The sequence below is a fragment of the Euleptes europaea genome, chromosome 7, assembly GCF_029931775.1.
Source record: "Euleptes europaea isolate rEulEur1 chromosome 7, rEulEur1.hap1, whole genome shotgun sequence".
Lineage (NCBI taxonomy): Eukaryota > Metazoa > Chordata > Lepidosauria > Squamata > Sphaerodactylidae > Euleptes > Euleptes europaea.
In genome coordinates this window covers 77,658,858-77,672,913 of record NC_079318.1, presented here as the reverse complement: position 1 = coordinate 77,672,913, position 14,056 = coordinate 77,658,858, and the positions used below count along the sequence as shown (strand labels likewise).

General features: G+C 47.1%; 1 protein-coding gene across 1 annotated transcript in view; it reads right to left on the bottom strand.

Annotated features, from left to right (window-relative positions):
- KIF3C (kinesin family member 3C) overlaps nucleotides 1-13,774 on the bottom strand; it is a 50,611-nt gene extending 36,837 nt beyond the window's left edge. The window contains exon 1 of the mRNA XM_056852384.1: nucleotides 12,178-13,774. Coding sequence (XP_056708362.1) covers nucleotides 12,178-13,590 — 1,413 coding nt within the window. The 5' untranslated portion in view covers nucleotides 13,591-13,774. The remainder of the gene's footprint in view (nucleotides 1-12,177) is intronic.
- Between the last annotated feature and the right edge of the window lie 282 nt (nucleotides 13,775-14,056).

Sequence of the window (14,056 nt, the reverse complement as noted above, 5' to 3'; positions counted from 1 at the left end):
TATGCAATTCTGCACATAAGTGCATTTGTGCAAATACAGCTGTTTTCAGTTATACACCTTCCTCATAGGTACGCCCCCCCCCCAAAAAAAAAACACAATTTCTAGAGTAAAAACACTTCTCTGTTTTCTGGAGTACATCTATACAGGTTATATGGCACCATGGAAAGGGGGCCAAAGGACGGCTTCTGAATCTCCCTGTTCCCTTTGCTGTGACAGGAGAATTCCCTGTGATGCCAGGCAAAATTGGTTGCCCAGCAACAGGTCCTCCCACCATCTCCCACAGGAGATTCACTTATTTCTGTGTTTTGTTTTCCTTCTTTGTTTTTGAGCCTCAAGATTTTCCTTCCTTGGTTGTAATACCTGCATCCCAGAGGTGCCGTTGCCTTGGGCTAGCAGTGTTTCTCGAGGTGTGTTGCAGACCTAATCAGCACAAGGATCTCCGAGGGGTTGAAGTGGAACCTTCTGCCCCTCTGCATCACAAGCGTTCACACCAACACACGCGGGCGGACCATGAGAGACCCACCCCAGGGCCATGCAAGTAAGGTCCACGTGGCCACCAGCGGCAGGACCAGCATGAGCATACACTGAGTTGGGGTGGCTGCCAGGGCCACTGCCCCGACTCCCTACTCATGCATCTCCTCTGATGTCAGACTAGGGTTGCCAACCTCCAGGTACTAGCTGGAGTTCTCCTGCTATTACAACTGATAGAGATCAGTTCACCTGGAAAAAATTGCCGCTTTGGCAATTGGAGTCTATGGCATTGAACTCCCTCCCCAAACTCCACCCTCATCAGGCTCCTCCCCCCAAATAGCCAGGTATTTCCCAACCCAGAGCTGGCAACCCTATCCATTTGCCTCTGCCTCCTGTGGCAGCCATTGTGGGTTTGGCTCCACCTAGGGTTGCCAACCTCCAGGTAGTAATTGGAGATCTGCTATTACAACTGATCTCCAGCTGATAGAGATCAGTTCCCCTGGAGAAAATGGCCGCTTTGGCAATTGGACTCTATGGCATTGAAGTCCCCTCCCCAAGCCCCGCCCTCCTCAGGCTCCGCCCCAAAAACCTCCCGCCAGTTGCGAAGAGGGACCTGGCAACCCTAGCTCCACTTCCTGTGGCCATCATTTTGGGACAGTGCTCACCACTCCCTCTCAAAATTCCAAAGGTTCTTGCAGGCTCAAAAAGGTTGGGGACCCCTGCCTTAAACTTTCATGTATCTCTTTCACTTCCATGAGAGCCATGGGACCGGGCATGATTCCCCACTCCTCCACATGAGCGGCGGAGGCTAATCTGGTGAACCGGGTTGGTTTCCCCACTCCTACACACGAAGCCAACTGGGTCACCTTGGGCTAGTCACGGCTCTCTTAGAGCTCTCTCAGCCCCACCTACCTCACAGGGTGTCTGTTGTGGGGAGGGGAAGGGAAAGTGATTGTAAGCCGGTTTGATTCTTCCTTAAGTGGTAGAGAAACCAACTCTTCTTCTTTCACTCTGATTATGTAGAATCCTATAATACACACGTAGTCCTGGTCTTGTGCAATGGGGACATCCCTTTTATGAGGCGGTTTGAAAGCTCTCCAGTGCTAAATGTAACAAATGAGGAGCCAGGTTTTGCTACCCCAGCACTATCCCTACAACATTATTAGCAGAGTGCTGCCGCCTTTTCTAATATATCATTCTGCCTCAAACTCACACACACAATCCCAGAGGAAGCCCAGCCTAGTGCTGCATTTACTCTTCCTAGCCTTATGACTCGCAGTTCAGTTGCTATCAAAATTAGGTCAGTCTTCCCTTGCAATTGTGTTTATAAAGACTGCTGCTCAAAACCAAGCCTTTCATGCATGGTGGTGGGAAAGCAGATTCGTCATCTGCCCACCACCACTGGCTGATACTTTGGTTTGTTTTCATTCTGAAGACGCCAATACTAAAATCTTGCAAATTAAAATGCAAAAGTACACTAACACATGACTCTTTGAAAGGCTTGGAGTGCACTTTGCCGTTTCTCAAGTCTTTGCACAGTCTGAGCACTCAGTGGTAGAGCCTCTGCTTGGCATGCAGAAGGTCCCAGGTTCAATCCCCGGCATCTCCAGTTAAAGGGACTAGGCAAGTAGGTTATGTGAATATACCTCTACCTAAGACCCTGGAGAGCCACTGCTGGTCTGAGTAGACAATACTGATTTTGATGGACCAAGGGTCTGATTCAGTATAAGGCAGCTTCATGTGTTCATGAAGAAGTTATCTGAAGAAGTGAGCTGTGGCTCACGAAAGCTCATACCCTACCAGAAAGTATTTTTGTTAGTCTTCATGTGTTCATGTGAACTAAAAGGCAGTGGCTCAGTGATAGAGCACATACTTTGCATAGATGTGAAAAAAGGACTCACATTCAGGGCTAAACCAGACAAGATGCAGGAAGTTCCATGAACATAGTTTCCAAAACACATTACTGCCCACAAAATGGAGCTGCACAAATAATCTTTTTTGAGTTGCAGGTTTCCTTATCATATTGCAGTATTTGCTGGGATGCAACATGGCCTTCCAAATTGTCACTCATTACAAAATAAGGAGGGCTCAGCTGGATCAAACGTTTGCCCAAGTCATCTAGCATCCTGCTTCCAACAGTGGCCAGCCACTTGCCCCCAGTAAGGCCTCAAACAGGGCACAAAAGCCATGGCTCTCCCCACTCCCCCATATGGAACTGCCTTATACCTTTATTTATTTATTTGGATTTATATCCCGCTCTCTTTCTTGGCCAAGGCCAGGCTCAGAGCAACTAACAACAAATTAAAACATAATACAATAAATACCATACATAAATAGTTCAATTTAAACTTAAAATGAAAATGTCTGTTATCTAATCAGTCAAATCAATTGGCACCCATTTACTGGGCACAGGACCAGGGTGAGCTCAGGGAAATCAACCAGAACCCCCCAATTTGAAGTTCAAATAAACCATGCCAGAACATTGGTCCATCTAGCTCACTACTTTCCGAATGCATGCCAAGCAGGTGCTCTACCACTAAGCCACAATCCTTCATCTTATACCCCTTATCCATAGGGAAAAGTGGGGATACAAATGTTTTATAAAATAATAAATGCTTGTTGACACACTCAAAGATCTCCAAAATGTTGGTGAGGCAGGACTTCCCTTTGCAGAAGCCAGGGTGATCCTTCCTCAGCAAGGCCTGTTGTTCTGTCTACATTTATTAATTCTGCTTTCACCAGCACTTTTAATCAGTTACTCAAAACAGAGCTTAGGCGTGTAATTTTTTCGGCCTCCAATCCATCCCTCTGAATATTTTTTTTAAAAAACCAGTTACATTGGTTACTTTGCAATAACTCTGGTAAGAAGACCAGTTCTACTGACAGATGGACCCAGGTAATTTTTAATTTGTCAGCCTAGAATTTTCTCTCTCTTGTCACTTCTATTTGATTCAGTTCTTCAGATGCCCTCTGGATGCCTTGCTTAAGATGAGCAGCAGCCCCCCTCCCTTGGGAGGTGGCTGCTTAGCATCAAGTACTCAGGTTTGAGACTTACTGTGCTGTCACGGCCAAACTAGACATTACGACTTTAATGAGCTAGGTTGGAGGGACCCTTCAGTCATTCCCCTCAGTCACAAAGCAGCTGCTGAGAACTAATTTCCCAAGTGCCACAAGGGCCTGATTCAGGTCAGGTTCCTTCTTCCTTTGGGAAGTTAAGGACCTGCAGCTGTCATCTGACTAGGGTTGTCAACTCCAGGTTGAGAAACTCCAGGAGATTTGGGGTGGAGTCTAGGGAGGACAGAGTTTGGGGGGAGTGACCTCAGCAGGGTATGATGCCATAGAGTCAACTCTCCAAAGTAGCCATTTTCTCCAGGGAAACGGATTTCTGTAGTGTGGAGATCAACTGTAATTCTGAGAGGTTGGCCACCATACATCTGACTGAGGGGAATGAGAGAGAAACTTGTTTTAAAATGTCACATCTAGTTTGGCCCTTATCCACTATCCCATAAAGGAGTAGAAGACCAACAGTTGGCCAACAGATGCCATTTGCTTTCCTCCCTCTGCCACCTGTCATGGTGGTGGCAGAAAACATCTGAAGATGCCTTATAGTGAGTCAAGCCTTTGGTCCATCTAGCTCAACCGGGTCTGCTCTGAGTGGTACCAGCCATTCAAGGGCCTGAGCAAAAGATTTGCTGGGAATTACTAGGGATTGAACCTAAGACTTTTCTTATGCAAAGCATGTTTTCTACCATAAGCGATACAAGCTCTCCATGGGTAAGAAAAATGGGAGTGGACAGCTGCATCTTCTGTACTTATTTCAATAAAATAATAGCAGGTCTTGTCTCCCTTGCTCTGTTTCTCCTTGAGTTATGCATTCAGTAATTTTTGGATCTGGGAGACAATTTGGCACTATGTAGAATTGGGGGTGGCAAGGGAAAAAGGAAGTTAGAGACTGGAAGGAAAACTCAAACTTTCCCCAGGGAACTTCCTTTACAAACAATAGCACTGAAACAGGAAGGAGTAAAAAGAACTAGCAAATGGTGGGAGACCAAAATAATCTGGTGACATCCTTTAGAGTTCTGAGGGAGGAGATTGTGTTTTTGGAAGGTGTGTGTGTGTAAACCTGGGTTTTCTGGTCAGGAGAAGGGGCTGCAATGAGATACCTCAGCATTTGAGTAATTACCAGTTGCTAACTTTATCAGTTAAATAGAGCCCCATGGTGCAGACTGGTAAATGGCAGTGCAGCAGTCAAAGCTCTGCTCACAGTTTGATCCCGACGGAAGTCGGTTTCAGGTAGCCGGCTCAAGGTTGACTCAACTTTCCATCCTTCTGAGGTCGGTAAAATGAGTACCAATCTTACTGGGGATAAAGTGACGAAGACTGGGGAAGGCAATGGCAAACCACCCCATAAACATAGTCTGCCTAGCAAATGTCGTGATGGGACATCACCCCATGGGTCAGTAATGACCCGGTGCTTGCACAGGGACTACCTTTACCTCTACTTTTTTAACTTGATCAGTTATTGTGCTCTATATTTAAAACAATATATGATGAAAACCTAGTACCTAATTTGCAACTTTTAATCATAGTTGGCTTCCAATACTGTGTGTCCACCCTTAGGTGAGGCATAGAGCATCACTGGCTGGGTCACAAACCCCTATGACCTGTTGCCAGTGCACACAAAGCAAGTGTACCATCATGGCTGCCTTTACATAACCATTGAAACCCAGATCACGTTACAATGAACACACGTAGATTCAACCTGCATGTGCGTACATCTGGTTTGTAAGAAAGAGCCAGCATGCATTCACTTTACAAATGAAACCAGGGACCAGTACCTGGATAAATGCATGGCTTCAGTCACATGTTCAGCTGTACATGAACTGAATGTGACATGATGTGACAGATTCAAAACAAATTAAAAAAAGTATTTTTTCACACAACGCATAGTTAAATTGTGGAACTCCCTGCCCTAGGATGTGGTGATGGTTGCCAACTTGGAAGGCTTTAAGAGGGGAGTGGACATATTCATGGAGGAAAGGGGTATTCATGGCTATTAGTTAAAATGGATACTAGTCATGCTGCATACCTATTCTCTCTAGTATCAGAGGAGCATGCTTATTATATTAGGTGCTGTGGAACACAGGCAGGATGGTGCTGCTGCAGTTGTCTTGTTTGTGGCTTCCTAGAGGCACCTGGTGGGCCACTGTGTGAACAGACTGCTGGACTTGATGGGCCTTGGTCTGATCCAGCAGGCCTTTCTTATGTTCTTATGATAATTACTTAACACTTATATCATGTATAAAAGAGCAAGAGTCCAATAGAACCTTAAAGACTAACAAAATTTCTGGCAGGGTATGAGTTTTCGTGATTTCTGAAGAAGTGAGCTGTGGCTCATGAAAGCTCATACCCTGCCAGAAATTTTGTTAGTCTTTAAGGTTCTATTGGACTCTTGTTCTTTTCTATTGCTTATATGGGTTCGCCGAACTCACCAGAATCTATTCATAGCCTACATTTTGGCAGCTGGATCTTTGAATACTTTGTTAGTACATGGCTTAATAGTAAAATAGCTTGGCCCTTAAGATAGAGCCAATCAGAACCATAAAAAGACATTTGAATTCTCAATTCAAGCTGTACTCTTCTCGCTTGTGCATTTTAACACAAAAATCAGATTTTCACCTCTTTATCCTAATGAGCCCCCTCTGATGACCTTCTGTCTCTCTATTAGAGAATGAACCAATACATCTGCCATAGAACAACCCCACAGAATAAGATAACAGTTGGGCCTTGAGGTCCTTGCAAGGACAGCAAGGCCCTTTGGACCTTGTTGGATGTTGCCCTATTGTTGCTGGTTGCGAAGGGGCCCCCATAACAGTTCAGGTTTCAGGGTCCCAAAAATGTAGGTCCGCCACTGACCCTATGAGGTAAGTTAAGCCAAAAGAAATGAAAAAATAAATGAATTACCCAGCCGCCATTTTACAGTGATTTAAAAATGCTGTGAGGGCCCAATACTTTTGGGCTTGCTGTACTGTGGGCTGAGATGCTCTCGTTCCCCCACCCACCCAACCACCAACCCTTTCAAGTGCTGAAACAGCTGCAGGTTGTGTGTGTTTGGCTGTTGGGCACTTGAAAAGGTGCAGGGGTGGGTGGGAACAAGTGCCTCAGGATGCCACACTGCAGCCTCATGGCGTTTTTAAACCACTTCAAAATGGCGAACTGTCCCTGTGATGGGCACGAGGATGTCATCACATCTAGTTTTGCCCAAAGAGACAGGCAGAGTCTCCAGGTTTATACCTTTTCTTGCATGATGATGTGAATGTGGCTTCCTGTGGACTCTGGCAGGGTAACATAAAATCATTGCCCGGGACATCTTTTTCTTCCCCCACATAAAAATTTATTTTGTAACATCCAACCTGAGTAAGGGTTCTGGTGAACTGGAAAGCTTGCGCACTGTTTTGTGTCTTTGTAGTTGTTCCTAATAAAAGGTATTATGTGGATTGTGGTTTGCTTTTGGATTTTAACAACTGAGCGACTGAGACAGAAGTGTGAGTGGGGAGAGAAAGCCAACTGCCCTGACCCACATGTATGGGAGTAAGGGAAAATCGCTTCCAGGATTTCGGTTCTGGTTGCTCCTTTAACGGTTAGGCCTTGTTTGCTTTTAACGCCATATTCCTTAAGGCTAGATTTTTAAAAGGCAAAGCTACTGCTTGTGCATGTGTGTGTGTGTGTTGGGGGGGGGAATTCCCTGTGTGCCCCTCTTTCCTAGCCATCCATTTGTGGAGCTGCCTCTCTCCAGAGCACAACAGCCCCTTTTATTCTCAAGGCCTCCACTGGCCCAGGCTGCGTGGGGTAGGATGCTTGCTAATAGCATTATGCTTATTCAATAAGGAGGCGGCTGTGCTGGACAGAGGGCTCCATTCATGCAGCCACCCCCTGTCCCCTTGCTGCCCTAGCTCTGCTCTGCATCCATCCACAACTGCAAGGATTGCTAGGAGATGCAGCCACCCTCCTGAAGCTGAGTAACCACTCCCTACAGTGCCTGGCTAAACCATGGAGCTACCAAAGCACATAGACTTCTGGATGCAGGGCTCACACCTGGAAAGCATGCCATAATGGCAGAGATGAGAATGCCTCTGAGCACATGCAGAGTGTCTTTTCCTCCCTTCTGAATAACCACTCTATGATCAGAGAAAATGAATTCCAATTTGACTCTCTACAGTGCAAAACAAAGGATGTCCAAGAGGCTAGGCAGTAATTTTGGTAACATTTTGGTGGGAAGACCTTTCTACATATCCCACCAGAACTCCAAACATCAGACTCTTGTTCTGCACAGACCTGCTTCAATTTCAGCCCCCCCATACTCCCCATGCCTCAAAACATAGAAACATGCCTTCCACCTGCCAGGATGCATAGGCAGCCAAATCACCTCTGACTCTAACCCCTGCCCCAAAATCTCCTCTTGAAATGCCGTATTAACTTCATTTATGGGAAAAGCATATACTCTCTCATATATTCACAAGTTAATATAAGATGCCATGCTCAGATATAAGAGCATGAGCATCAGACACATATATTCTACACACATATGTATATTCAGATAGCATAAGACACACACATATATATATATATATATTGTCATACACAAGTCTAGAATCACTTTGAATTATGGGTAACCTGTATTCTTTGGTCAAGTAACATTTAATGCTGAGGAGCCTGAGTCAGGATGACCTGTTTGCAGTCAGCTGAATGTAAGATCATTCTCGCTTGGTACAAGCAGGCTTCTTAATTGGGGCTAAAACTTTGATTTAAGAGCAAGAAATGTCATGATGGAATGTTAACTCTCTTTTCTTCATCATTAGCTATAGTCAAACCTTCCGAAGATTTCTATAGGATATGTAAATATCTGTTTATACGTTCCAGGTAATCAGTGGCTAAAGTCTTCTACGTAATTATCATTAGTGCTGTCTGTCAATGACCTATAAAACATGTTGTCTTCCTTTGTTCGGGGAAGAGCTCTGACTTTGAGAAAAGAGTTCTTCCACGTGCTATATCTGCTCTCTTATTGATCAATAAAAGACCTGCTTAATTGTTAACCTCTGTCTTGAATTACTTGATTGACTGCTATAAGTAATCAGGACTACACTCTACATGGTCTTCCCCATTTCTGATGTCTACCACCCCAAACAGAGCCACCCTCTAATCACTGAAACTCATCCTCAACTATATTTCCCTAATAAAGTTGAATGGGTTTGTGCATTTCTCAAGGACAGATCTCCAAGGTTCTCCAGAGCAAGGCCTTCCCAGCAGCACCACTACTAGAGATCCTTTTAGTTGGGGATGCCGCCAAGGATTGAACCTGGGACCTGAACAGCTACTCTATCATTGAGCTATGGGCCTTTCCCAACAGAGTATTTGTGAATGAGCATATGAATATCATGCAATATCATATAATATAACTGAGAACTATGGTTGCAAACTCTGGGTAGGGAAATTTCTGAAGATTTGGGGGTAGAGCCTGGGGAGGAGAGAGTTGAGAGAGGGGACAGAGCTCATCAGGATGTTATGCCTTAGAGTCCGTCCTCCAAAGCTGCCATTTTCTCCTGAACTCATCCTTTAGTCTAGAGATCAGTTATAATTCTGAGAGAATTCCAGGCCCTACCTGGAGGTTGGCAATCCTAGATGTGATGATTGTGTAGCAATAGGGAAAAGAAAAAGGCAGTGTTGTGTAGTGGTTAGAGTATAGGACTAGGATCTGGGAGACCCAGGTTTGGATCTGACTCTACTATGGACTTGGGCCAGTCACTCCCTGTCAGACTAATCTACCTCACAGGGTGGTGGTAGTGAGGATAAAATGGAGGAGAACAATGTAAGCTGCTTAGAGTCCCCACTGGGGAGGGAGAAAAATAGGCTATACATATATAAATAATGATATCAGGTCTGCTTTCTCTCCATGCACTCAGCTTACATGGTTTTAGACTCTGTGAAGCTAGAAACCTTTGTTTATAATTATAATTTACAGAAGTTAGTTGTGGTCCCTCAGAAAAGGTCTTTTCGCATGCTCAGGTGCATATTTCTCCCCCATATTTTCCATGTTTACTAATATGCTTCTGGCACTGAAATAAGGTTATGGTACTGAGTCCTTGTGTTCTCTGGTTGAGTTTAAGCCTTATAGGGCCCCCTTCCCTCCCTCCCCCAAGTTCAGGTGTAAGGGCTGGCCCAATGGGACAGGTACATGCATTCTGAGAAGTCCCACCCCCAATAAATCCTTGCAACTTCACAGAACCCCTTAAAACAGCAAAATGACTTGGGCCAGCCTGTTTGGGTGCAGCTGGCATGTCCTGGCGTGCAGAATTATCCCAATGAGTCTAGTACGGTGAAGCTGGAATTCTGTAGAGCACTTAACTTCTCAAATGATACATGCTGAGTCTTATGCCTGCCCAGGGGCCACACTCTCTGCCCTTCTCCCAGTCCCAGATGTGTGTAGGATTTTCTACACACAGCTGGATGCAGTTATCCAGAGTTAGGGTTGCCAACCTCCAGGTGGTGGCTGGAGATCTCCTGCTGTTACAACTGATCTCCAGCCGCTAGAGATCAGTTCCCTTGGAGAAAATGGCTGCTTTGGCAATTGGACTTTATGGCATTGAAGTCCCGCCCCAAACCCGTCCCTCCTCAGGCTCTGCCCCAAAAACTTCCCACCAGTGGCGAAGAGGGACCTGGCAACCCTATCCAGAGATGAGGGGAAGCCCTCTAAAGGAAACAAGAGAAAGACTGGGGGAGGGACAGGAAATACACACACCCTGATGGTGTTGCTGTTTTTTAAAAATATTCCATTTCCCATTATTTTCACATCCCTACTGTGAACATGCTCGGATACACCTTCTTTGCTGCTACCTCACATGCTCAAATTATGGCCTGGTTCTTCTCTAAGCGTACGAGAGAAACAGACTGGGGGAGGAGAAGCAGGATTTCTGGGAAGGGGTGTGATCCATTTTAATGCCTGGTGTTGTTATCCTGCCCGCCCTCCAAGGAGCTCATACCTGTCTCCCTCCTGCCCTCATTTTATCCTCACAACAAACCCCCTGAGAGAAAGCCGCTACCCCAAGGTCAGCCAACAAGTTTCACAGCTAGGCAGGTGTTGGAGCCCTGCTCTCCTTGGCGAACGGGCCGAGAAAAGGGTGGGAGGTGGCCTGGGAATGGCATCCCCTGGCATTGGCACAGAAATAAGAAGGGGGGGGAAGGATGGCCATCTGAACTGAATTCACAGAAGATCTTCTGGCTAGCACTTGGAGAGGAGCGGGGTCTAGGAGCAAGGATCTCTGGGATTTGGGGCAATGGGAGGCAGAACTCCAGAGCTCTCTCCTGAGCTTCCCTGTGACCTTGGGCTTGTGCCAACAAGAGGTGACAGCTTGCGGGAGCACCAGAGTTGTCAACTGCCTGGGAAAAAAAAAAAACATCCTGCCCCTTTAACAGAGGCTTAATAGCATGTTATTTACCAACTGATGTTATTCCGCCTCCTATGAAAAGCTTCCGCTGCCCATTCCCACACATTAAGCTTCTGTTAAAGAGGCAAGGCCTTTGTCTCCAGGCCTGTTGGCACCCCTAATCAACATGCTGGCTGTTCATCACAAAGCTCCATGTCAGCCCCCAGTAAAGTCAGTGGCTTATACTTCAAGTCCTCAACCACACCCAGCTCTGCAGGATGGAGGCGCAACCTTGCCAAGCTCCCTGCTCCCACTGTGGGACAGCCCACAGCACTGTCTTCCCATAGCAGTAGGCAGCCCAAGAGGCCACTGAGCCTCATCCAAGGAGATACAGTTGGAAGAATTCTCTCTGCAGCTCCCCCACTCCTAGACAGAGATAAAATGTTACGGGGGGGGGGGTCCTCAGCTTGAACTTGAAAGCCCCCCCCCCAAAAAAAAGATGCTGCAGGCGCTTTGGCCTGGCAGGCTGCCTCTCTTGGCAACACCCACTTGCAGAGACAAAAGGAAACCCTATCGTGACAGCAAGACTGGATTGGCCAGCCTCCCAGCTCTGCTGGCCAATGCGTATGTGGGAGGTCACCTCCACACGGTGATGGAGATGACATTTTCTTTGCTGCTTTTGTTATGTGACGGGCGCTTAGCCCAAGCGGCTGCCTCTGAACACCAAATCTACGCACATGCACATGCACACACACGGCTTTGTTGGCCTACGGTTCAGCCACTCCCACCCTATGGCCAATGGAACGGTGCCTGACAGCCCATGCAAAGGAATCCATCCAACACATGACAGCACATAAACACGGGCCGGAGGCTCAATGGCCGGCGCAAGCCTGTTAATTGCCACAATGATCCAGGGTGGTCCAGCAGATCGAATGCGGCCCTGGCCTCTGTTAAACTACACATGCAGCAAATTTAGAATAGCCACTGCTTCCTGTCTAGAGACTCTCAGTCAGTAGTGTAAATGAGAATCCTCTCTTCACCCACAGTCAAAGAGTGAGGACGAAATCCATTCTTTAGACCACCTGATTGGCTAAAGAACGAACATGTGCCTGTGAATGCTGTGTGTGACGTTAGGATCCCACCTTCCCTCAATTTCCCACCTGTGTAGTGCAATTATAATGCCCCACCTCACAGGGTTGTTGTGGGGATGTGGAAGAAAAGAGTTTGTCAGACTTCAGTCACATGTGAAAAACAATCTATAAATGGCCCTACAAATCAAGCTTACCTTGTACTTTGTGGCTAGTAGTTCTGTGGCCTCTTGCTCTTTCCTCAGTTCCTCGATCATCTTCTCCTTCTCTTCCAATAGCTTTTGCTTGTCCTCGTTCACCAGGCTGTGGTCATCCTGGATAGCCGCTTTCTCCTCCTCCAATCTCTCCTTTTGCTCCTTCAAGTAATTTTTCATGTTTTTCTCTAGGCCCCCATCCTCATTGTCCTCCAGTTCTTCAGCCTCAGGGGTCCCTTCCCCATCTAGCGTCTTCTTCCTCCGGCTGTTCCTCCTCCTCTTCTTGCTCAGCATCCCACGTTTCTCCAGCTGGGCCTTCAAGCGTGTGATCTCCTCTTGGAACTCCCGCAGTAGGGTATCTTTGGGGTCCTCGTTGACCCGGGGTTTATTCTTGATATTTTTGGCCCTGTTGGCAAATCGGAGGGTAGACAAGCTCTCATCATAGCTATGGGAGGCTGGGCCTAGCGTGGCCACCATGATGGTCTTGGCATTGCCACCAAGGGAATCCTGAAGAAGGCGGGTGAGCTTGGAGTCCCTGTAGGGGATATGGGTGCTCTTGCCGTCCACCAGGGCTGAGATGACATTGCCCAAAGCAGAGAGGGAGAGGTTGATCTTGGACGCTTCCTTTGGTCTTTCCCCCTGAACCCCCATCTTGCTCTGCCGCTCACTTCCAGCCAAGTCCACCAGATTGAGCTTTCCTACCCGAATATGGTCTTCCCCATCCAGGCCGATCTCACTGCACTCCACCGTGATGACAAAGATGGCGTGCGAGCGAGAACTGTATTCGTTCATGTTGGTGCTGCCCACTGACCGGTTCTGGTTTCCCAAGTTCATGACATGCTCAATTTCTTTCACATTTTTTGTCACAAACGATGAAAGGTCCTTGATGTAAACACCAGTTTCTGGGTTCTCTTTGAGCTCCATCTTCTTACTCTGGTCTTTGGCCAAGAGATCTCTGATCTCCTCTTGATAGATCTCCAAGTAGGAAGCTCTGACCAAGTACTGCTGGTTCTGTGAGCGAGAGATATGGGTGAAAATGTGCTCAAAAGAGTTGGGGATGACACCTCTCTTCTCGGGGTCAGCCCAGACCCCTTGCATAGTGTAGGTCTTCCCAGTGCCGGTCTGACCATAGGCAAACATGGTGCCGTTGAACCCCTGCAGAACTGAATCTATCAAGGGCCGGACAGTCTCATCATATAGGTCAGCTTGCTTCGAGTTGGCATCATAAACAGCATCAAAGGTGAACGTTTTCGCCAGCTCGCCTGGTGAGGCTTTGGGGTTCCGGATAGTCACTTGGCCCAGCTTCACATCCATGTCCAGGATTCTCTCATAGCCGGTGGCTTCCTCTTTCCTGTTCATCGGGCGGCAGCGGACCACCACCTTCAGCGCCTCGCTGATTTTGGGCCTATTAGCCATCTTGAACCAGTCGCTCCTGCCCAGCTTCGGCTATCAGGTACGGGTGGTGGGTTTGACAGGCATGAGGGCTTCTTCCTTCCTGGGCTAATGTTGCTGCAGCAGCGGCGCACACAGAGTGGAGGCTGCGGTTATTTGTATCTTCTTTTTTGCACAATGGATGCAGTTAGGCATGATCCATTCAGGGCATCCCGCCCTGGACCGCAGACCACCCATCCTGGTTCATCCCGGAGAGAGAGGAAGGGGAGGCTGCCGGATTTCAGTACTCTCTCCTGGGTTGGTTTTTTTTTTTTTTTTGGTCTTTTTTTTTTTTTTTTTTGCGATGAAGAGCAGAGCTTTTTTTCCTTCCTTCCTTCCCGTCTAATCCTTGAATCTTCCTAGGGGATCCATCGGCAGCTCTGGGCGATAGTGCCGGGAAGGGCTAGCGTGCCCCTGCGCTGGATGCTCATTCATTGTAGCTCAGCAGCAG